This window comes from Oncorhynchus masou, chromosome 18, assembly GCF_036934945.1.
Source record: "Oncorhynchus masou masou isolate Uvic2021 chromosome 18, UVic_Omas_1.1, whole genome shotgun sequence".
Taxonomy (NCBI): domain Eukaryota; kingdom Metazoa; phylum Chordata; class Actinopteri; order Salmoniformes; family Salmonidae; genus Oncorhynchus; species Oncorhynchus masou.
Window position 1 is genome coordinate 52,873,399 of NC_088229.1, and position 23,926 is coordinate 52,897,324.

Here is a 23,926-nt window from a genome sequence, read left to right on the forward strand (position 1 = left end):
ACCTGTCCCGCAGGTGTGATGTTCAGATGTACCGATCCTGTGCAGGTGTTTTTACACGTGGTCTGCCACTGCGAGGATGTTCAGCTGTCCGTCCCGTCTCCCTGTAACTCTGTCTTAGGCGTCTCACAGTACGGACATTGCAATTTATTGCCCTGGCCACATCTCCAGTCCCCATGCCTCCTGGGCATTTTTCTTTTGGTGTTTTTCAGAGTCAGTGGAAAGGACTCTTTAGTGTCCTATGTTTTTATAATTGTGACCTTAATTGCCTACCGTCTGTAAGCTGTTAGTGTCTTAATGACGTTCCACAGGTGCATGTTCATTAATTGTTTATGGTTCATTGAACAAGCACGGGAAACAGTCATTAAACCCTTTACAATGAATATCTGTAAATTTATTTGGATTTTATGAATTATCTTTGAAAGACAGGGTCCTGAAAAAGGGAAGTTTATTTTTTTGCTGAGTTTACAATCAATGGCTACTAGAAGACAGAAAAACGCGTAGCCCATATTTTAAGTGTTTTGTCTAATGTTAAACTGAGCAGAATTATTATATTGTTTTTTTTACCTTGGCCTAATAAAATTAAACAATTAGAAGTGCATCATTATACCATATGACATCAAATGTAGGGTATTGTGTCTATTTCTATCTATTCAAATGTAGCTAGTGTATTATAACCTAAAAAATATATGTAGAAGATTTATTCAATTGAAACGGCGGCCTTCACCCAGTCACATAATGTTCTGAAAAGATTTAAGTCTCACAATAGAAACGCGGCCCATGAGTTTAAATCAATCCTGAAAAGCACATTTGCACAGTCTCGCTTGCCTTTGCATGTAGCAAGAAGTCCATCCCATCTCAGAGCCATTAGCATTCCTATGATCTGGAGAAAGTAAAACCGAGAGACACAGTTGCTTTTCTTTAGTCGCAGTAGATGATGGATACAGGAACCGGTGTCGAGATGTCGAACTCGCTGGAGCGGAGTGATCACACTGCATTCGTGGAAGGGAGCTTTCTTTATGTGTGGGGAGGCTGTAAGGTAAGGTTATATGGGGCAAAGTATTTATTTATTTTTTAAGCCGCATTTGAGCAAAACGCTATAGGCATCACATTTAATATGTTCAGATACCTTTTGAGTTGAGAAACTCGGCTTTCTTTTCACTTAACTAATTCATAGACGTAACCACCTTCAGCTCCTATCGACGATATCTTACAGCCGTGGAAGTTTTTTTGAGCTTCAAATCTCGTTTATTAAATTTCAAACGCATCGCTTTCAGTACGGTTTAGGAAACAAAATGAACTTGTCTTTCATACCGACAGCGAGAAATAATAATACAGAATGTGAAATTACTACACACCTTTATAGGGTTAGGGTTCCCACACGGTCATATTACAGCGCTTGTTCACAGAAAACAAACGCGTCTCCGGACACCTGTGTGTAACGAAGACAGACGCCACAAACTTGTCACTGAAAACTACAATCTACTGCAACTGTAAAACTGGTTAAAATAATGTATGTTTAAAAAATAATAATAATGAAAGTTGAGGGCTTTATGTTGCTAGAGCCGTACCGCAATTGAGACCCTATTTATGAGATTGAGTATTTGGTTGCCAAAGCCAATTTACCTCTACAATAAGGTGGAATGTTGGGCTACCTTTTCCGTTTTTATTAATGTTACCACTGCCGAAACTTTTAGTAGGTTTAGCCTATTGTGTGAATTGCTACAATGTTTCAATAGAGTTTGAATCTTATTGACGGTAGATGTTGTTTTTTTGATGTTCTATGACAGTCAGTCTCCGGAACAGAAACACTGTTACCCAGTGATGAGATTTGGCTGTGCGATTTGGAGAGTGGAATATGGTAAGAGTCTCATAACAATCTTAATGTCTGTTTCCTGTTGGATTCTAGTCATTGTTAATTTAAATTATTCTAAAATTAAATGATTCACCTGCCCGCTGCTGTTGACACTTCTTTGTCATTCATTGTTTATTGCTCGTTAATATCTTCACTTACTTGACCAAGTTTGCAGTGCCGTAGCAAGTACACAAAGGCTATCACTCTTCCCTATTTCGTTTTTTGTGTTTGTGATAAAGCCACCTGTCCCAACACACACTACCCACAGACATACACACTACGGAGCTTTAATTTGCGTGTGTGTGTGTGTCAGGGAGCGGAGGGGGATGGAGGGAGAAATCCCTCCGGCCTTATCAGGCGCCTGCGGTTCTTATCACAACGGCACTCTCTACGTGTTTGGAGGGTGTGACCCAAATGGACACACCAACCAGGTAAGAATCACCCCCCTTTTCTCTCTTACCGCCCCACCCCAAGACAGCAATTATCCACCCGATGACCTAGGATCAGGTCACCCTAAACCTTAACGTTTGCTTCTGAGTCAAAACAGTTTCCGCATACATTTTGTGATATCTTTGTTTGTTTTGGTGTCTGTCAGTTTTTTTTTCAGCTGTTCATGCATGTGTAAAGTTCTGGAGCCTAAGTCTGCGCTTCTTTGTCTGCGATTGGTCAACAGTAGCAATTCTTCAATGAATTGTTTGTTGTCATTTAACAACAGACGACTCGTTTTCATGCACATTTTTTTCACTTGAGAAATACTGCACCAAACATTTTAATGTAAAATTGCGTGACTATGACCATCCCAGCAAAAATGTCAAAATGAATTACAAAATGTTATTAATTCAGACTATTTTTGAAGAAGTGTACTTTTGCTACAGTGTCTCAAGAGGGGCAAAGAGCAGTATTACTGCTTTTTCCCCCCTTGTTTGCCAAGCGAAGGTATTTTAAGGGAGTATGCGAGCACAGACATTCACTTCTCTTAGCTAAGTTTGGCAAGGAGCAAACCAAACCTATGTATGCGGATGCCTTTATCCAGCTGTGTCCTTTCCCCCCCTTGGAGGTACAAAGTGTTAAATAGTGAAACTGACCTCCGATCAGATTGTGTGATTGATAGGGGCCTATTAAGAGAACCAAGAAAGGCCAAAAGCTGTCGGACGTGTTTTGTTTTGCTCATTGCCATGAAAACTATCCGTGATATGCAACCTGGGCTGTAACCTGATATCAGAGAAGTGCAGACAGAGAAAAAGACAGGAATGCATTAGTGCCATTCCTATGAACTGTGTTCATGAGAATGTGGCTGCTTGTCGATTGGAAGTGAATTGGAAGCTGACTTTGTGAAAAGGGGAGTTCGAAATGGTCTTTGGTAGACTATTACATCCGGGCTTGGGAAAGTTTTCTTTGGTATGACAAGGAAACAAACCTTTCGTGGTAGTTGTTAGTACACTGCTAATAATTTGATAACCATAAGTAGTATGGTAGTAGCTCCACCTTGCTCTCTGATCAAATCAAACTTTATTTATCACATGCACCGAATACAACAGATGTAGACCTTAGAGTGAAATGCTTGCTTACAAGCCCTTAACCAACAATTCTTTAAGAAGTTTTAAGGAAAAAAAAGTGTTAAGCAGAAAATAGAAAATAAAAGTAACAAATAATTAAACAGCAACAGTAAAATAAGAAGCAAGGCTATATACAGGGGTTACTGGTACAGAGTCAATGTGTGGGGGGCACCAATTAGTCAAGGTAATTGAGGTAATATGTACATGTAGGTAGAGTTAAAGTGACTATGCATAGATTATAAACTGAGCGTAGCAGCAGCGTAAAAGGGGGGTCTGGAGTCTTTGACAATTTTTAGGGCCTTCCTCTGACACCGCCTGGTATAGAGGTCCTGGATGGCAAGAAGCTTGGCCCCAGTGATGTACTGGGCCGTACGCACTACCCTCTGTAGTGCCTTGCGGTCGGAGGCTGAGCAGTTGCCATACCAGGCGGCGACGCAACCAGTAAGGATGTTCTCGATGGAGCAGCTGTAGAACCTTTTGAGGATCTGAGGACCCATGCCAAATCTTTTCAGTATCCTGAGGGGGAATAGGCTTTGTCGTGCCCTCTTCACAATTGTCCTAGTGTGTTTGGACCATGATCGTTTGTTGGTGATGTGGACATCAAGGACCTTGACGCTCTCAACCTGTTCCACTACAACCCCGTCGATGAGAATGGGGGCGTGCTCGGGACTCCTTTTCCTGTAGTCCATAATCATCTCCTTTGTCTTGATCACGTTGAGGGAGAGGTTGTTGTCCTTGCCCCACACGGTCAGGTCTCTGACCTCCTCCCTATAGGCTGCCTCATCGTTGTCAGTAATTTTTCTGCACTGTTGCACTGTTGTGTTATCGGCAAACTTGATGATGGTGTTGGAGTTGTGCCTGGCCTTGCAGACATGAGTGAACAGGGAGTACAGGAAGGGACTGAGCACGTACCCCTGAGGGGCCCCTGTGTTGAGGATCAGCATGGCGGATGTGTTGTTCCCTACCCTTACCACCTGGGGGCGGCCCGTCAGGAATTCCAGCATCCAGTTGCAGAGGGAGGTGTTTATTCCCAGGTTCCTTTGCTTAGTGATGAGATTTGAGGGCATTATGGTGTTGAACGCTGAGCTGTAGTCAATGAATAGCATTCTCACATAGGTGTTCCTTTTGTCCAGGTGGGAAAGGGCAGTGTTGAGTGCAATAGAGATTGCATCATCTGTAGATCTGTTGTGGTGTTATGCAAATTGGAGTGGGTCTAGGGTTTCTGGGATAATGGTGTTGATGTGAGCCATGACCAGCCTTTCAAAGCACTTCGTGGCTACAGAAGTGAGCGCTATGGGTCGGTAGTCATTTAGGCTGGTTACCTTAGTGTTCTTGGGCACAGGGACTATAGTGGTCTGCTTGAAACATGTTGGTATTACAGACTCCGTCAGGGACTGGTTGAAAATGTCAGTGAAAATGCTTGCCAGTTGGTCATGCTTGAAGTACACGTCCTGGTAATCCGTCTGGCCCTGCGGCCTTGTGAAGTGTAATTCAAGCTATACGATTCTATTTACATGGTAATTCATTTTGTGAAGTCTGCAAACAAATACACAAAAACAATACACTATAATACAGGTAATGCAGAAAAAATGGATAGTTAATGCACACATATTCACAGTTGCTGTGTCCTACTGTCGGACCATGTATTGGACCTACATCTGTCCTATGTCCCACTGTTCAGCAGCCTGATGGCCGTCGGAATAAAATTTGACCCGTCCTATTCTTGCTGAAGAGTGATACTTTAGAGTATATCTCCTTCTGGAGGGCAGCAGCTCAAATCATTGGGCAAGGTTGTGTGTGGGGTCCTCTATGGATCGTTTGGCCTTTTCCATTGCCCGTCTATCAAAGATTCCCCGAAGACCCTGGGTGTTGACATGCAGTTCAAATCCAATTTTATTTGTCACATGCACTGAATACAACCGAACCGTTGTGGACTTTACCGTGAAATGCTTACTTACCTTTCCCAACAATGCAAATTGAAAATGCAACAAATTTAAGGAAATGGTAAAACAAATTACAATGAGGCTAGAGTCCAGTGAGTCAGCATAGAGCCAGTGCAAAAAAATATAGGGGGTCAATGCAAATACTCCGGGTAGACATTTGATCAACTGTTCAGCAGTCTTATATCTTGGGGGTAGAAGCTGTTCAGGAGCGTTTTGGTCCCATACTTGGCACTCCGGTACCGCTTACCGTGCGGCAGCGGAGAGAACAGTCTATGACTTGGGTGGCTGGAGTCTTTTTTTAAGGCCTTCCTCTGACACCGCCTGGTATAGAGGTCCTGGATGGCAGTGAGCTCAGCTCCAGTGATTTACTGGGTTGTTTGCACTACCCTCTGTAGTGCCTTGTGGTCAGATGCCAAGCAGTTGCCATACCAGGCAGTGACGTAGTCAGTCAAGATGCTCTCAATGGTGCAGCTGAATAACTTGTTGAGGATCTGTGGGTCCATACCAAATGTTTTCAGCCTCCTGAGGGGGAAGAAGTGTTGTCGTGCCCTCTTCATGACTGGGTTAGTGTTTGGGCCATGATAGGTCCTTAGTGATGTGGACACCGATGAACTTGAACCTCTCGACTCGCTCCACTACAGCCCCATTGATGTGAATGGGGGGCGTGCTCGTCCTTCTGTTTCCTGTGTTCAAAGATCAGCTCCTTTGTCTTGCTGATGTTGAGGGGAGAGGTTGTTGACCTGGCACCACACCACACACTCTCATTGTCGTTGGTGTTCAGGACTACCACCGTTGTGTCGTCAGCAAACTTAATGATGGTGTTGGAGTCGTGTGCGGCTGCACAGTCGTGGGTGAATGGGGAGTACAGGAGGGAACTAAGCACAAAGTTGTCTTAGTCTGCATAGGAGGTGCAGATGTTGTTGGATAAAAAAATGTTTTCAGTGTTGCCATTGAAAGCGAGTCTGCTGTCCATGATATTCCCCAGGTACTTGAATCTCCCCGCTCTTTCTGCCTGTTCAATACCCAGGAATAGCTGGCTTCCTCTGCTTTCCTCTGGAAATCAATGAGCATTGATTTTGTTGATGTTGCATGTGAGGTTGTTATAGCACCATTCATAAACCCTGTTTACTTCTGTTTGGGAATGCATTGTGTAATCTGAGGAGTCCACAAGGGTGGCGTCGTCAGTGTATTTCGCTGCCAAGCAGTCTCTGTCTGAACCTTTCATGTCATTGGTAGACATGGAGAATAGCACAGGATAGATTAATTTCCCCCTTGAACCAGTAGATGTACACAGAGGAAGGGATGTTGTGTTGTTGAACTTGGCATACTGCCCCCTGTTCAGCAGGAAGTCCAGCACCCACAAGATAATGCTGGGGTCTACCTGCAGGTGTTAGAGTTTTACACAGAGAAGGTGAGGCTGCATGCAGTCGAAAAGCAGAAGAGAATTCCAGGAAAAGGGTGCACACACAAGAGAGACAGTGGAAATCCGGTGGGACCATTCTACCCAATGAGAAGGCAGATACGCGTGTGAACAACAGGCACAACTAAGTAGTTTTTCTCAGTCGCCGGAATGCCACTTGCATCCACTTATATCAGTACATTTGTAACAGCCTAAACTGCGATACAGTGGAATTGGCCTGAGACCCAAGTAATACATTTGGGCCCGATAACTCACACCGGTATCAGCCCGGAGCTCAATCCCTTCCTCCTAGCCATAAGTAATACTGCCTAAGGCGGTCCGGACTCGGGCCACATGACGTCGGCCAAGTCTGACTCTCAGCCGAGTGCCCCGACTCTCAGCCGGAATCGGCCCAGATCCACTGTGCTAGCTGGGGCAAAGAGCGATTCGCATTTCTTGCTAGCTAACCAAATGACACGTGCATCTCTAGTTGTGTAGCTACCGAAATAAAATGATACAAGAGCACATTTTTAATTACAATGACGGCCTAACAAAAGGCTGGGGTTGCAAATAAAATATAGGACAAAACACACATCATGACAAGAAACGCCACAACCCTACATAGAGACCTAAGACAACAACATAGCATGGCAGCAACACAACATGACAACAACGTGGTAGCAACAAAACATGGTACAAACATTATTGGGCACAGACAACAGCACAAAGGGCAAAAAGGTAGATGCAACAGTACATGACGTTAAGCAGCTATAACTGTCAGTCAGAGTGTCCATGATTGAGTCTTTGAATTAAGAAACATGATAGTAATATTTTTTTGGACTACCAAGAAATGTATTGGTGAATTATATTGAGCTGCATCCATCTTTTCTGCCTACAATGCCTTAGTGTACATCATGGAATGTTGAGTCAAATAGAAATAACCAATAACCAATAAAAAAACTGTTTTAAAGTTGGTTTTGTAGCATAAACTGGGAATTTGATAGTTTGGAGTGATATGATGGTCTGTTTTCATATCTGCAAAGTACTTAAAACATTGTAAGTTCCACTTTAAGGAGAGTGCAAAAGATGTCTGCCAGTTCATCTGTGCATTCCTTTGGTAGCCGTCCCTTGGTTTCCACTTTCTTTTTGTAGTTGTCTTTAGCTTGGGCTGTTTGTTGTTTTAATGGTCCCTTGCAGTTTTCACTTCCTTTTGGTTGCCAGCAGAAAGGGATGTCTGTTTCAGCTCTGCACTAATCCAAGGCTTGTTATGTGGATAGCATTTCACCATCTTTGTGGGGATTAACATGCCCTCACAGAAATGGCTGTATGCAGTCTCTGCTGATACTGATAATGTCCCAATTTGTACAGGGAAAAACATCCTTGCAGGCTATTTATATTGATCCACCCACCCACTTGTAAAGTGCATAGTCACTTTACATATGACCTTTAATCCCACACATTGACTCGGGACCGGTACCCCCTGTATATAGCCTCGTTATTGTTATGTAATTTGTTACTTTTGATTAGATTTTTTAAAACTTTAGTTTATTCAGTAAATATTTTCTTAACTCTATATCTTGAACTGCATTGTTAGTTAAGGGCTTGTAAGTAAGCATTTCACGGTCAAGTCTACACTTGTTGTATTCGGCGCATGTGACAATTACAATTTGTTTGATCTGTCGCCTCATCTGACCATATCTGAACTGCCCTTTCCAATACTTTTCCTGCTCTTGTTTGTATTTTAGTAGTACTGGATGCGTCTGCAGTGACTTGTATGCCCTGTTAATATTATCATAACACAAGTCTAATTTCCTATCTCCCCTTGTGCTACAAGTAACACATTGTTCATAGTTTTATAGGTCAGTGTGAAGTGAGCAAGAGTTAAAAACTCCAGGAGACAAATTGGTAGGTGATGTTAGCAGCAATTGTAGTAGTATGCTGTGGCTGGTACATAAACAGTTGGGATAAACACTGAAATAGCGCAATGAGATGCCTAACATTTCAACATCTTTTGCTCTTGATATTTATGGAAGAACACCAGCGTTCGTTTATGTAGAAACACACCCCCTCCTCCTGCGATGCCAGGTCGCGCTCTGCGTGAATGGGACCATAAAATCCATTCAATTTCAGCACATTAGAAATCTCATCAGCTAACCAAGTCTCTGTAAAACAGAGTGAAAGCATCTCTATATTCACTCAGAAAGCAGGCATTGGCGGTGAGATCATTAAGGATCAAAATTGACACACACACACAGCTGCCCTACTAGACTTTTTGGGGGCCAACAATTGATTCCCATTCAAAGCTCTATTTTCCTTAACTCCAAAACCTTACCCCAAACTAAACCACTAAGCCTAAAATGTCCTTTTTACAAGTGGGGACCAGCAAAATGTGCTCACTTCTCTGAATTTTAGTTGGCTTACTATTCTTGTGAGGACTTCTGGCACTCCACAAGTATAGTAAAATGTGTGTGTGCGCACACACAAAGACCAACATAGGGCTACATTGCTTACACCCTAAATGCAATCCTCTAGTACCTACACAAGTGCCTAGTAGATTGGGGTTGTTTCTGGACAGAGCCTACACCTTTTATGTCTTTGATACATTATGGAGCAACAGTCCACTGCTTGTGTTAAAATGAGAGCGTATTGTTCCTGTGTTGCTCTGTCTGCAGCTGTACAGTGTTGACCTGCTGGAAGGATGCTACACCTGGAGGAAAGTGATAGACGCTGGGGGAAACACCCCCTCACCCAGAGACAAACAGTCCTGTTGGGTAAACCGAGACAGGTACACACGCGCATCATGCTTTGCTATGCTTTTGGGGACCTAAAAAAGATTTCCATTCAAAATGTAACTCCTCACGCTAATGTAACCTCTAACCCTAATTATAACCCTAACTCCTAAGCTTAAAATATTATTTTTACTTGTAGGAAATGTACCCACGAGGGACAATTTTCCTTGTAGTACTATCGTTGTGGGGACTTTGGGGCATTTCCGGTACTCACAAGGATGGTAACACACACACACAAAGACCTACATTGGTATAGAACTTTGTCAGTGTGCTATCTCTGCAAGCACTAAAGTAATGTACACACACACACTTTGTTTTTTTTACTTTAAAGGATTTTATGGAATTTTCATCACATGACATCTAGTGGCCTTTTTGGGTACTTCCGATAATTAGAGGTGTCTAAATTTCTCTGGACATCTTTTTGGCCTTACCTGTCCCTCTATTGTTTGTGGATATTCTCTGATGGTTGACTGACCGAAAGCTTAGCTTCTTTAAAAAAAAACAATTGCATCTGACTTTTTGCTGTTTCTCCAGTTTTGGATTTTCCTCCAGCACCTTCACTAATCGGCTCACTACAACCCATCAACTTAGTGAATACCATTGGTGTTTAATATGACGGTTTCAGTATAAAATATCTTATTTTACGTATTTATTTTTTATTTGACCGTTTATTTAACTAGGCAAGTCATTTAAGAACAAATTCTTATTTTCAATGACGGCCTAGGAACAGTGGGTTAAATTGCCTTGTTTGGGGGTAGAACGGCAGATTTTTTTCACCATGTCAGATCGGGGATTCAAGATCGAAACGCTCTAACCACTAGGCTACCTGACGCGCCAGGGTAGGCTGTCATTGTAAATAACAATTTGTTCTTAACTGGCTTGCCTAGTTAAATAAAGGTTAATAAAACGTGTATATATATATATTAAATGTCAATACATCTTTGCTGTAAATGTTTTAGCGTCAAGCTAATGGCGGATATGAAAAAAGTCAATAGTTTTAAGAGTTGCAGTGTTAATTGAAAAATAATGCCACTGTTGGTTGATGTTTTTTTTTGCATTAGGCCATTTTCTCTTGAACCATATGGTCTATTAACTAGAAACTCATGGACGCAAATATAAAATATATATTTTTTATAAATGACCATATATGGCCATAGATGACCTGTTGATGATTGAAAATTCTGACTTACTTTGGTAAATTACCGGTAGTTTGCAAACCGACATTTATGACATTGATCACTACCCAGACTGGTTAGGCCTAGAAATGTGACGACGATGCAGAGGAAGAGGGTATTTTAAAGCCTTCTCCCCACACCCATTGTTACTAGCATTAAGGCTAGCCCTACAACAAAAGGTGCTCTTGAGCCATTCGCCAAACATTCACACCTTCTAGCTGACAAAGTCTATTAACTGCCTATTCAGATTCACTCAGTTGGAATCCTCATTTTACTTGCTAATTTACCTACTTATTACATCTCAATGGGAGGGAAATAGCCATTCATAGTAAGGACTGACTTAGATTACAGTAATGGGTGTATTGTGAACAAACAAAACGATGCAAACATTATGTGAGTGTACACTGTGTTCACTGCTTGCAATATATGTGAGAGGGTTACTTTCAACGGATTTATTAATCAATAGATGAAGTGAGCAGCTGGATGTAGTAATGATGGTGCCATTAGTGATCTTTTGTGTTATTGTTTTATAGGCTCATCTACTTTGGAGGGTATGGATGTAAAACCATAAGAGAGGTCAACAACTCAAGGAACTTCACAGTCCATGAATCATCCTGGGTAAGTAAATAAGAAATTAACAAACAATATAAATACACTACATGTTCACTGATACTGGAATATGTTTATGTTTTACTTGGGTGTTATAACTCCTCAGGCAATGATTGGGACGACATTCTTTAGGTTCTGGGGCTGGAACAGCGAAGTCAACGTTTTTGACACACACACTGCGACGTGGGAAGAACCTGAAACCCATGTGAGTGTGTGCGGTACTACTATATTCATGTGAATGAAATGAATGGTCTTATTATTGTTGACATGTTCCTAATCATGATTTAAGTAGGATTTTTATTCAAGTATGTAGCAACTATCTTGTCACTTGTTTTCTGTTGTTGACACATTGATAATACTCTTGATGACACGTTCCCTCGTGGCTTCCTTCCGTAGGGTCAGACCCCATCTCCTAGAGCCTCCCACACCAGTGCCACCCTGGGGGACAAAGGTTACATCTGTGGAGGTCTGGTGAGTGGACCACCATTAGATTCCTGCTGTTTATGGATGGTCTACAGCATCTCTTTTTGGATCTGCCATCTTGAAACCAACTCTGGTCCTTTGCTTTGAACATCTTTATATCAGTGGTTGCCAACTGTATTGACCTAACAGGAGAAGAGAAAAGAAGCTGACAATGTGGCATCTTGTGATTGAGACAAGGATTTGCTGATGGTGACTGACTTATGTCCCTGTGATTTCAAAACATTTCATATTTGTGACAGGAGGACACAGATTTGGACATCCACTGTCTGGATCTGGACACCTGGATATGGACACGGATGTAAGCTCATTTACTCTTTATCTATATAAAGTATGTGACTGACTGGGTTTGAACCTGGGTCTCTAGCGTGCCTCAAGACTGTTCGATCTAATATGTTTACTCAACCTACAACAACCAGGGGCTCGTCTCTGTAAAAACTTTTGTCCTTGTTAGCATGTGTTTAGTGCTATATCTGTGTGTTTGTGTAAAACACTCTGCATTCCTCCAGTGACTTCCTCTCGTCTTTGGTGCCCGTGGGGCGTTCCATGCACACCCTGACCCCAGTGTCTGACCACACCCTCTTCCTGTTTGGTGGGCTGAGTATCACCGGTGATTCTTTAAGTAAGTCTGAAGCTAGCCTGGATAAACCAGACCGAGTGCTACACTCACTTTTGTCTACCAGGCTAGTTATGTCTAACAAAAGTGTTACCTCATTGAATCAGCAAATAGATACGTTCGTTTAGTTTTTTAAATTCTTTTACATTTGTTTTTTTAGCAAACACTAATGCATTATGGGTGTAATAAGGATTCATAACAGCCCCATCAGTCCTTATAGCACTTACGTCTTTCTAAAATGCTAAAGTGCTTTTGTAATCTCTCGTGGACAGCATGTAACATAACTGGTATTTTAGCATCTGTCAACAGACTGATGCGATGACTAACGAGGAACTTTGTTCCGCTGCGCAGATTTATTATCACCACGGATCATTTGGACAAATCACGATTTCTCAGGTGTTCACATCTTTTGCATTTAGGAAGTGGGTGGCACAATTGGCCCATAGACTAACCTGTAACTTGCAAAGAGAGGGGGGTGGAGCTAACGCCTTGCTTCTGCCCCTCATTCTAGTATTTTTTCTAACATGTCTGCCCCCCAGAACTTAATCGAGCCTCTGACGCATTACTGAAGATTTTAGTTCTGGGTTTCCTGTGAGTAGTGCTTTTGCAAAGAATGACATATGTATTGAAGGTGGTTTGTAAAAAATCATACATATTCTTTCATATCTTTCCTTTAGGTGACGGATGGGAGTTTGACACTCAGACAAATACATGGAGAGAGATGGATCACCTACACCATGACAAGCCCAGGTAGGGGATGGCCATCAAAAGCCACTGTTTGTGCATATTTTCACTGTCATTAGCCTAATTTCCAGTAACACGCCATCTCTGTGCAGACGTTTTGAACCGAGAGACTCAACCAGCAATAACTTATTGTAATGCTTGCGACGTTCCTGTTTTTTATTTCTTTATTCGTTAGGTGCAACCAATTAGTGAGCAGATGTTTATTTTCTTCAATTAAACAAAATAGTTGTTTAAACATGGTATACCTGTCTGAACATGGTATACCTCCATAGGTTGTGGCATTCGGCGTGTCGGGGCAAGGATAGTGATGTGGTTGTCTTCGGGGGGAGTCGAGACTACGTCCTCCTGATGGACTCGGTACGTATACGTCTACACTGGGGTAAAACAGGTCCTTAAAACCTCTTATGGCTGGGGTAGTATTGAGTAGCTTGGATGAATAAGGTGCCCAGAGTAAACTGCCTGCTCCTCAGTCCCAGTTGCTAATATATGCATATTATTTGGATAAAACTGTTTGAATGATGTCTGTGAGTATAACAGAACTCATATGGTAGGCAAAAAACCTGAGAAAAAATCCAAACAGGAAGTGGGAAATCTAAGGCCTGTAGTTTTTTAACTCACCCCTATTGAAGATACAGTGGGATATTGGTTATGTTGCACTTCCCAAGGCTTCCACTAGATGTCAACAGTCTTTAGAAACTTGTTTGGTGCTTCTACTATGAAGGGGGGCTGAATGAGAGGGGAATGAGTCAGAGGTCTGCCAGCAGCCACGAGCTGTTATGGCGCATTTCACATGAGAGGTAGCTCCTGTTCCTTTGCTTTTCTGAAGACAAAGGAATTCTCTGGTTGGAACCTAATTGAAGATTTATGTTAAAAACATCCTAAAGATGAATTCCATACATCGTTTGACATGTTTCTGTACTGTAACGGAACTTTTTGACATTTCGTCTGCAACTAGTGAACGCGCTTCGTGACTTTTGATTTGTTTACCAAACGCGCTATCAAAAGTAGCTATTTGGACATAAATGATGACATTATCGAACAAATCAAACATTTATTGTGGAACTGGGATTCCTGGGAGTGCATTCTAATGAAGATCATCAAAGGTAAGTGAATATTTATAATGTTATTTCTGACTTCTGTTGACTGCACAATATGGCGGATATCTTTTTGGCTTGTTGGTTCTCTGAGCGCCGTACTCAGATTATTGCATGGTTTGCTTTTTCCGTAAAGCTTTTTTGAAATCTGACACAGCGGTTGCATTAACTTTTTTGATGCACCCATCCCGTTCCCGGGATCATTTTTCGACAACATCCGCTGAATTGCAGAGCGCCAAATTCTAATTAAATTACAAAAAAATATTTAATTTTCATGATATCACAAGTGCAATATAGCAAAACACAGCTTAGCTTGTTGTTAATCCACCTGGCGTGTCAGATTTCAAAAAAGATTTTCGGCAAAAGCATACCAAGTGTTTATGTAAGGCCATCTCTCTCAGTAGACAAAACATTACAAACAGCTAGCAGCCAAGTAGATTGGTCAGAAAAGCAATAACATGAATCGCTTACCTTTGATGATCTTCGGATGTTTGCACTCACGAGCCTCCCAGGTCCACAATAAATGTTCCTTTTGTTCCATAAAGATTATTTTATATCCAAAATACCTCCATTTGGTTGGCGCGTTATGTTCAGAAATCCACAGGCTCGAGCGGTCAAGACCGGGCAGACGGAAATTCCAAATAGTATCCGTAAAGTTCGTAGAAACATGTCAAACGTTTTTATAATCAATCCTCAGGTTATTTATACAATATATAATCAATAATATTTCAACCGGGACTGTAGCTTCTTCAATAGGAGAGAGAGAGAAAATGTCTGCTCCAAAACTGTTGCGCATGCAAAATGCTGCTGGCACCCAGCCATCCAATGACGCGATGTGATCTTTCTCGCTCATTTTCAAAATAAAAGCCTGAAACTATGTCTAAAGACTGTTCACAACATGGGGAAGCCATAGGAAAATGAATCTGGTTGATATCCCTTTAAATGGAGCGAAGGCAGGCTATGGAACAGAGAGCTTTCAGAAAAAACAGCACTTCCGCGTTGGATTCTCCTCAGGTTTTCGCCTGCAATATCAGTTCTGTTATCCTCTTACATCTATGGGGGCGCTATTTCATTATTGGATAAAAAACGTGCCCGTTTTAAGCGCAATATTTTGTCACAAAAAGATGCTCGACTATGCATATAATTGACAGCTTTGGAAAGAGAACACTCTGATGTTTCCAAAACTGCAAATATATTGTCTGTGAGTGCCCCAGAACTGATGCTACAGGCGAAACCAAGATGAAACTTCAAACAGGAAATGAGCAGGATTTTTGAGGCTCTGTTTTTCATTGTCTCCTTATATGGCTGTGAATGCGCAAGGAATGAGCCTGCCCGATCTATCGTTTCCCCAAGGTGTCTGCAGCATTGTGACGTATTTGTAGGCATATCATTGGAAGATTGACCATAAGAGACTACATTTGCCAGGTGTCCCGCCCGGTGTCCTCCGTCGAAATTGGTGCGTCATTTTCAGCTGCACGTCTTTTTCCAAGCGATTCAGAGGAGAAAGTAGACATCCACGAACGATATATCAATGAAGAGATATGTGAAAAACACCTTGAGGATTGATTCTAAACAGCGTTTGCCGTGTATCAGTCGATATTATGGAGTTAATTTGGAAAACAGTTCGCCGTTTTGATGACTGAATTTTCATTTTTTTTGGTACCCAAATGTGATCGATTTCAGAGCGATTTCTCCTACACAAAGAATCTTTCAGGAAAAACTGAACATTTGCTATGTAACTGAGAGTCTCCTCATTGAAAACATCCAAAGTTCTTCAAAGGTAAATTATTTTATTTGAATCCTTTTCTGGTTTTTGTGCAAATGTTGCCTGCTAAATGCTACGCTAAATGCTACTCTAGCTATCAATACTCTTACACAAATGCTTGTTTTGCTATGGTTCAAGAGCATATTTTGAAAATCTGAGATGACAGTGTTGAAAAGGCTAAGCGTGAGAGCTAGCACATTCATTTCATTTCATTTACGATTTTCATAAATAGTTAACGTTACGTTATGCTAATGAGCTTGAGGCTATAACTGGATACAGGTTTTTTTCATAGCCAAACGTGAACAAAACGGAGCGATTTGTCCTACACAAATAATATTTTTTGAAAAACTGAACATTTGCTATCTGAGAGTCTCCTCATTGAAAACATCTGAAGTTCTTCAAAGGTAAATGATTTTATTTGAATGATTTTCTTGTTTTTGTGAAAATGTTGCTGGCTGAATTCTAGGCTTATAGCTATGCTACCTATCAATACTTTTACACAAATGCTTTTTTAACTATGGTTGAAAAGCATATTTTGAAAATCTGAGATGACAGTGTTGTTAACAATAGTCTAAGCTTGAGAGCAAATATATTTATTTCATTTCATTTGCGATTTTCATGAATAGTTAACGTTGCGTTATGCTAATGAGCTTGAGGCTATAAATAGGATCCCGGATCCGGGATTGCTCGACGCAAGAAGTTACTCACAGACAATATACTCACAGACAATATTTTGACAGTTTTGGAAACTTTAGTGTTTTCTATCCTAATCTGACAATTATATGCATACTCTGGGCCTGAGAAATAGGCAGTTTCATTTGGGTACGTTTTTCATCCAAACATCAAAATACTGCCCTACACTCAACAGGTTAAGAAGTGTATCTATATTTCCATGTATAACACTTGTATTTTCATCAACATGTATAATGAGTATTTCTGTAAATTGATGTGGCTCTCTGCAAAATCACTGCATGTTTTTGGAACTCCTGAACATAACTTGCCAATGTATACTGAGATTTATTTTACATAAATATGAACTTTATCGAACAAAACATACATGTATTGTGTACCATGAAGTCCTATGAGTGTCATCTGATGAAGATCATCAAAGGTTAGTGATTAATTCTATCTCTATTTCTGATTTTTGTGACTCCACTCTTTGGCTGAAAAAATGGCTGAGTTTTTCTGTGACTTGGTGGTGACCTAACATAATCGTTTGTGGTGCTTTCGCTGTAAACACATTTTTGAAATCGGACACTGTGGTGGGATTAACAACAAGATTACCTATTCAAATGGTATGATTGTATGTTTGAGGAATTTTAATTATGAGATTTCTGTTGTTTTGAATTTGGCGCGCTGCACTTTCACTGGCTGTTGTCATATCGATCCCCTTAACGCGATCTCAGCCCTAAGTTTTAAGGATGCTTTTCACATTCCCTAGCTTGATAGATGGAGTCTGAATGATGGTTGAATTGTGTTCATTTTGTTTAGTTTTCATTTGATCAAATAAGTAATCTTATGGTTGAAAGACACTGTAAAAAAACTGCTATTGATAAGACCGATAACTGATTTCTTAAGGGAACTAGCTTTCTTGGACCAGTAGTTATGGTCACTGCCTTTGGTCATGGCGACCCAATTTCAGGCTGCTCATCTTAACCTTGCACTGTTCCCTCAATCACTACAATACTTAATGTACTCATGTTCATCTCAAGTCTGGGCTGAGTGGGAGCTGCCCTCCCATAGGGGTGGGAGGGCTAAGAGACCTGAGGTGGCAGAACAGAGTGTTGGGTAGGGAGGGGCAGTTGCTCTTGCTGTTCCATAGGTAAGCACCATGGTCTTCTAGTGTATGTGAGCTTCAACTGGAAGCCACTGGAGTGTGCGGAGGAGGGGGTGACATGAGTGAACTTGGGAAGGTTGAAAACCAGGCGGGCTGCTGCGTTTTGGATAAGTTGCAGGGTTTTGATGGCACAAGCCGGAAGCTCAGCCAACAGTGAGTTGCAGTAGTCCAGACAGGAGAGGACAAGTGCCTGGATTAGGACCTGCACCGCTTTCTTTGTGAGGTAGTGTCGTACTCTAAGGATGTTGTAGAGCATGAACCTGCAGGAGCGGGTCACTGCTTTGATGTTTCCAGAGTATGACGGGGTTGTCCAGGGTCTTTGCACTCTGGGAGGGTGACACTGGAGTTGTCAACCGTGATGGAGAGGTCTTTGAGAAGGCAGGCCTTCGAGGAGGAAGAGCAGTTCCGTCTTGTTGAGCTTGAGGTGGTGGGCCGACATCCAAGTTGAGATATCTGCCAGGCACGCAGAGATGCGTGTCGCCACCTGGCTGTCAGAAGTGCGGAAGGAGAAAAGTAGTTGTCATCCACATAGCAATGATGGGAGAGACCATGTGAGGACATGATACAGTCAATAATACAGTAGAACAAAAGAAAACAAAAAGTCTAAATACAGTGAGTGCAAATGAGGTTAGTTAAGGAAATAAATAGGCCATGGTGGCAAAGTAATTACAATATAGCAATTAAACACTGGAATGGTAGATCAGCAGAAGATTAATGTGCAGGTAGAGATACTGGGGTGCAAATGAGCAAAATAAATAAATACCAGTATGGGGATGAGGTAGGTAGATAGATGGGCTGTTTACAGATAGGCTAAGTACAGGTGCAGTGATCTGTAAAATGCTCTGACAGCTGGTGCTTAAAGCTAGTGAGGGAGATGTGAGTCTCCAGCTTCAGAGATTTTTGCAATTCGTTCCAGTCATGGGCAGCAGAGAACTGGAAGGAAAGACGACCAAAGGAGGAATTGGCTTTGGGGGTGACCAGTGAGATATACCTACTGGAGCGCGTGCTGCTATGGTGACCAGTGAGCTGAGATAAGGTGGGGCTTTACCTAGCAGAGACTTGTAGATAACATGTAGCCTGTGGGTTTGGCGACGAGTATGAAGCGAGGGCCAACCAACGAGAGCGTACAGGTCGCAATGGTGGGTAGTGTATGGGGCTTTGGTGACAAAACGGATGGCACTGTGATAGACTGCATCCAGTTTGTTGAGTAGAGTGTTGGAGGCTATTTTATTGATGACATCACCGAAGTCGAGGATCGGTAGGATGGTCAGTTTTACGAGGGTATGTTTGGCAGCATGAGTGAAGGATGCTTGTTGCGATATAGGAAGCCGATTCTAGATTTAATTTTGGATTGGAGATGCTTAATGTGAGTCTGGAAGGAGAGTTTACAGTCTAACCAGACACCCAGGTATTTGTAGTTGTCCACGTATTCTAAGTCAGAGCCGTCCAGAGTAGTGATGCTGGACGGCCGAGCAGGTGCGGGCAGCGATCAATTGAAAAGCATGTATTTAGTTTTACTTGCGTTTAAGAGCAGTTGGAGGCCACGGAAGGAGAGTTGTATGGCATTGAAGCTCGTCTGGAGGTTAGTTAACACACTGTCCAAGGAGGGGCCAGAAGTATACAGAATGGTGTCGTCTACGTAGAGGTGGATCCGAGAATTACCAGCAGCAAGAGCAACATCATTGATGTATACAGAAAAGAGAGTCGGCCCGAGAATTGATCCCTGTGGCACACCCATAGAGACTGTCAGAGGTCCAGACAACAAGCCCTTGAAAGCCTTGGCCAGGTCGATGAATACGGCTGCACAGTATTGTCTTTTATCGATGCCCGTTATGATATCGTTTAGGACCTTGAGCGTGGCTGAGGTGCACCCATGACCAGCTCAGAAACCAGATTGCGTACCGGAGAAGGTACGGTGGGATTCGAAATGGTCAGTAATCTGTTTGTTAACTTGGCTTTCGAAGACCTTAGAAAGACAGGGTAGGATTGATATAGGTCTGTAGCAGTTTGGGTCTAGAGTGTCACCCCCTTTGAAGAGGGGGATGACCGCGGCAGTATCAGACGATACGAAAGAGAGGTTGAACAGGCTAGTAATAGGGGTTGCAACAATTTCGGCAGATCATTGTAGAAAGAGAGGGTCCAGATTGTCTAGCCCGGCTGATTTGTAGGGGTCCAGATTTTGCAGCTCTTTCAGAACATCGGCTATCTGGATTTGGGTAAAGGAGAAATGGTGGGGGCTTTGGCGGGTTGCTGTGGAGGGTGCCGGGCAGTTGACCGGGGTAGGGGTAGCCATGTGGAAAGCATGGCCAGCCGTAGAGAAATGCTTATTGAAATTCTCAATTATAGTGGATTTATCAGTGGTGACAGTTTTTCCTAGCCTCAGAACAGTGGGCAGCTGAGAGGAGGTGCTCTTATTCTCCATGGACTTTACAGTGTCCCAGAACTTTTTTGAGTTTGTATATTTGTTCCTAACTTCCCTGAAAAGTTGCATATCACGGGGGCTATTCGATGCTAATGTAGAACGCCACAGGATGTTTTTGTGCTGGTCAAGGGCAGACAGGTCTGGCGTGAACCAAGAACTATATCTATTCCTAGTTCTACATTTTTTGAGGGGGGCATGCTTATTTAAGATGGTGAGGAAGGCACTTTTAAAGAATAGCCAGGCATCATCTACTGACGGAATGAGGTCAATGTCATTCCAGGATACCCCGGCCAGGTCGATTAGAAAGGCCTGCTCGCAGAAGTGTTTCAGGGACCGTTTGACAGTGATGAGAGGTGGTTGTTTGGTCGCAGACCCATTACAGATGCAGGCAATGAGGCAGTGATCGCTGAGATCTTGATTGAAAACAGCAGAGGTGTATTTGGAGGGCGAATTAGTTAGGATGACATCTATGAGGGTGCCTGTGTTTACGGATTTGGGGTTGTACCTGGTAGGTTCATTGATAATTTGTGTGAGATTGAGGGCATCAAGCTTAGTTTGTAGGATGGCCGGGGTGTTAAGCATGTCCCAGTTTAGGTCACCTAGTAGCACAAGCTGAGAAGATAGATGGGGGCAATCAGTTCACATATAGTATCGAGGGCACAGCTGGGGGCAGAGGGAGGTCTATAGCAAGCGGCAACAGTGAGAGACTTGTTTCTGTAAAGGTGAATTTTTAGAAGTAGAAGCTCAAATTGTTTGGGTACAGACAGCCTGCAGTGTTCTATATTACTTTCTATCTTTGCAGTAGATTGCAACACCACCCTCTTTGGCAGTTCTATCTTGGCGGAAAATGTTATAGTTAGCAATGGAGATTTCAGGGTTTTTGGTGGTTTTCCTAAGCCAGGATTCAGACACGGCTAAGACATCTGGGTTGGCAGAGTGTGCTAAAGCAGTGAGTAAAACAAACAAAGTAGGCTTCTAATGTTAACATGCATGAAACCAAGGCTTTTACGTTTACAGAAGTCAACAAATGAGAGCACCTGGGGGGTGGGAGTGGAGCTAGGCACGGCAGGACCTGGATTAACCTCCACATCACCAGAGGAACAGAGGAGAAGTAGGATAAGGGTATGGCTAAAGACTATACGAACTGGCCGTCTAGCACGTTCAGAACTGAGAGTAAAAGGAGCAGGTTTCTGGGCACGATAGCATAGATTCAAGGCATAGTGTACAGACAAAGGTAAGGTAGGATGTGAGTACAATGGAGGTAAACCTAGGCATTGAGTAATGAAAAGAGAGATATAGTCTAGAGATGTTTAAACCAGGTGATGTCATCGCAAATGTTGGAGGTGGAACAACATAGTTTGTTGAGGCATATTGAGCAGGGCTAGAGGCTCTACAGTGAAATAAGACAATAATCACTAACCAGGACAGTAATGGACAAGGCATATTGATATTAGAGAGAGGCATGCGTAGCCAAGTGAACATATGGGTCCAGTGAGTGGTTGGGCTGGCTGGGGACACGGCGATTCAGACAGTTAGCAGTTAACCCACTGTTCCTAGGCTGTCATTGAAAATAAGAATGTGTTCTTAACTGACTTGACTAGTTAAATAAAAGGTAAAAAAAATAGATTGCATCTCCTTGTGAAATATTTGAGAAGAGAACATATTTTCAACCAAGCCACGAATACATTTCTATGTTGAAACTTCTGAAACTTTGGAAACAGCACATTAAAACATATCATTCCCTGGGCCTCCCGTGTAGCGCAGTGGTTTGGGTGCTGTACTGCAGCGCCAGCTGTGCCACCAGAGACCCTGGGTTCACGACCAGGCTCTGTCGCAACCGGCCGTGACCGTGAAGTCCTTGTCTCAAAGCGCACCAGAGACTCCTGTGGTGGGCTAACCAAGGTTGCCAGGTGCACAGTGTTTCCTTCGACACATTGGTGTGGCTGGCTTCCGGGTTGGATGCGCGCTGTGTTAAGAAGCAGTGCGGCTTGGTTGGGTTGTGTATCGGAGGATGCATGACTTTCAACCTTCGTCTCTCCCAATTCCCGTACAGGAATTGTAGCAATGAGACAAGATAGTAGCTACTAAACAATTGGATACCACAAAAAAGGGGTAAAATTCCCTATTTAACATCTTGTTTAGGGACCTTATAATCATTTTCTAAGTAAACAAAACTTTAGCTGGTTTGGACTGACTCAAACAAAGCTCAAATGGAGTTAAGGCTATTTCCAACGCAACTGCTTGGGTGCGAGGTGGACTTGAGCTTTTGCGTATAAATGTATGGATTCATACATTTCTATATGGATCATGAATGGACTTAAAACAGGATCCAGCACATAAGAACCTAGTCAAGCAAATGCAATGTTTGGGTTTAGGCTTAATTAATATGGTATGGCCTCACTGGGTTCGTTATGTCACTATATACCCTCTATCAATCCATCCATTCATCTACCCATCTCACTACTATGTTACCAACCCTCTGCTTTCAGGTCACTGTTTTGAGGTCTCCGTCACAGAACCACTGCAAAGATGTTCTAGTCTTTCAGACCCAGCCATACCCCCTACTCAGGTAAACCACACACCTGGTGATATACTGCACTTGAATCAAAATATAATGTGGTTAGAGCGTTAGACTAGTAACCGAAAGGTTGCAAGTTCAAATCCCCGAGCTGACAAGGTACAAATCTGTCGTTCTGCCCCTGAACAGACAGTTAACCCACTGTTCTTAGGCCATCATTGAAAATAAAAATGTGTGACTTGCATAGTTAAATAAAGGTAAAATATGTGTAAGTCCGTGCACTGGCACATGTACAGTAGTCGCCTGTGCAAGTGTGTGTGTACGTGTTGGTCCACTCTCAACCCAACCATTTATGACTAAGTGATTTAACAAAGTCCACAGTGACCATTTGAGCATGTTGTGCAATTTCTACTCCGACTTTGATCCTAACGTTACTTGTTGTTTTAGTGTTGTGGGATTTTGCTGTGTTTTTCCACTGTGACGTAGTGCTGATTTTATAAAGAACTTAACCAAAAATGAACATCACTGTAAATGTGCAATAAAGATTTGACATGTTTTATGTGAAACCGTAAACTTAAAACCAATTATTTAATCCTTAACCAGAGAGAGAACTATTTTTAGATAATCAATCGCTACTTTTCTCAAGTCTGTATTTTACACACATTGTATATGGTTGCCATGCTATCTATAGTAACATACCTTTTTTTAGTTTCCTGCACCTGGTTATCCGTTGAAGTTTTAACAAATCTGTACTTCAATTTCTCTTTATAGATTATGTAAAGACTGCATAGGCTGTAACGCTGATGTTTTGCAAGAGCAGCTATTGTGGCTGCCACCCAAACTACAGCAGACTGTGGACAAGAGAGTGACCTTCTTCAGGATCGGCCCAAACCAGGAAAATAAAAAACGGTTGGACCTGGTTTTAGATTGACAGTATATCAAGATATATTACATGACAAAAGTTTGTTCAAGTGTGGTATTCTATTTGTTTTTATCAGAACTTGTTCCTTTCACTTTTCTAAAGCTCATTACAAAATGAGTCTCATTGGTGCATCGTTCAAAAGCTCTTCTCACACAGGTCATGAATGGGAGATGGCTACAGGTAGTAAGATTGGATATTTGGCCCC

General features: G+C 42.2%; 1 protein-coding gene across 1 annotated transcript; it reads left to right on the top strand.

Annotated features, from left to right (window-relative positions):
• Positions 1–907: 907 nt before the first annotated feature.
• LOC135504797 (kelch domain-containing protein 1-like) lies at positions 908–23,915 on the top strand. The gene is made up of 13 exons (XM_064923665.1): positions 908–1,036; positions 1,788–1,858; positions 2,166–2,283; positions 9,423–9,535; positions 11,248–11,332; positions 11,430–11,528; positions 11,720–11,794; positions 12,046–12,104; positions 12,313–12,425; positions 13,097–13,169; positions 13,436–13,520; positions 22,771–22,850; positions 23,571–23,915. Exons 1-13 carry the CDS (start codon positions 932–934, stop codon positions 23,728–23,730), a joined length of 1,236 nt encoding a protein of 411 aa, XP_064779737.1. The 5' UTR covers positions 908–931; the 3' UTR covers positions 23,731–23,915.
• Positions 23,916–23,926: the final 11 nt, after the last annotated feature.

Excerpts from the sequence above, each read along its gene's own strand:
- LOC135504797 (XM_064923665.1), top strand. The coding sequence starts at position 932 with ATGATGGATACAGGAACCGGTGTCGAGATGTCGAACTCGCTGGAGCGG. Across the intron at positions 9,536-11,247 it reads TGTTGGGTAAACCGAGACAG|GCTCATCTACTTTGGAGGGT; the intron begins GTACACACGCGC and ends ATTGTTTTATAG. Across the intron at positions 11,333-11,429 it reads CAGTCCATGAATCATCCTGG|GCAATGATTGGGACGACATT; the intron begins GTAAGTAAATAA and ends ATAACTCCTCAG.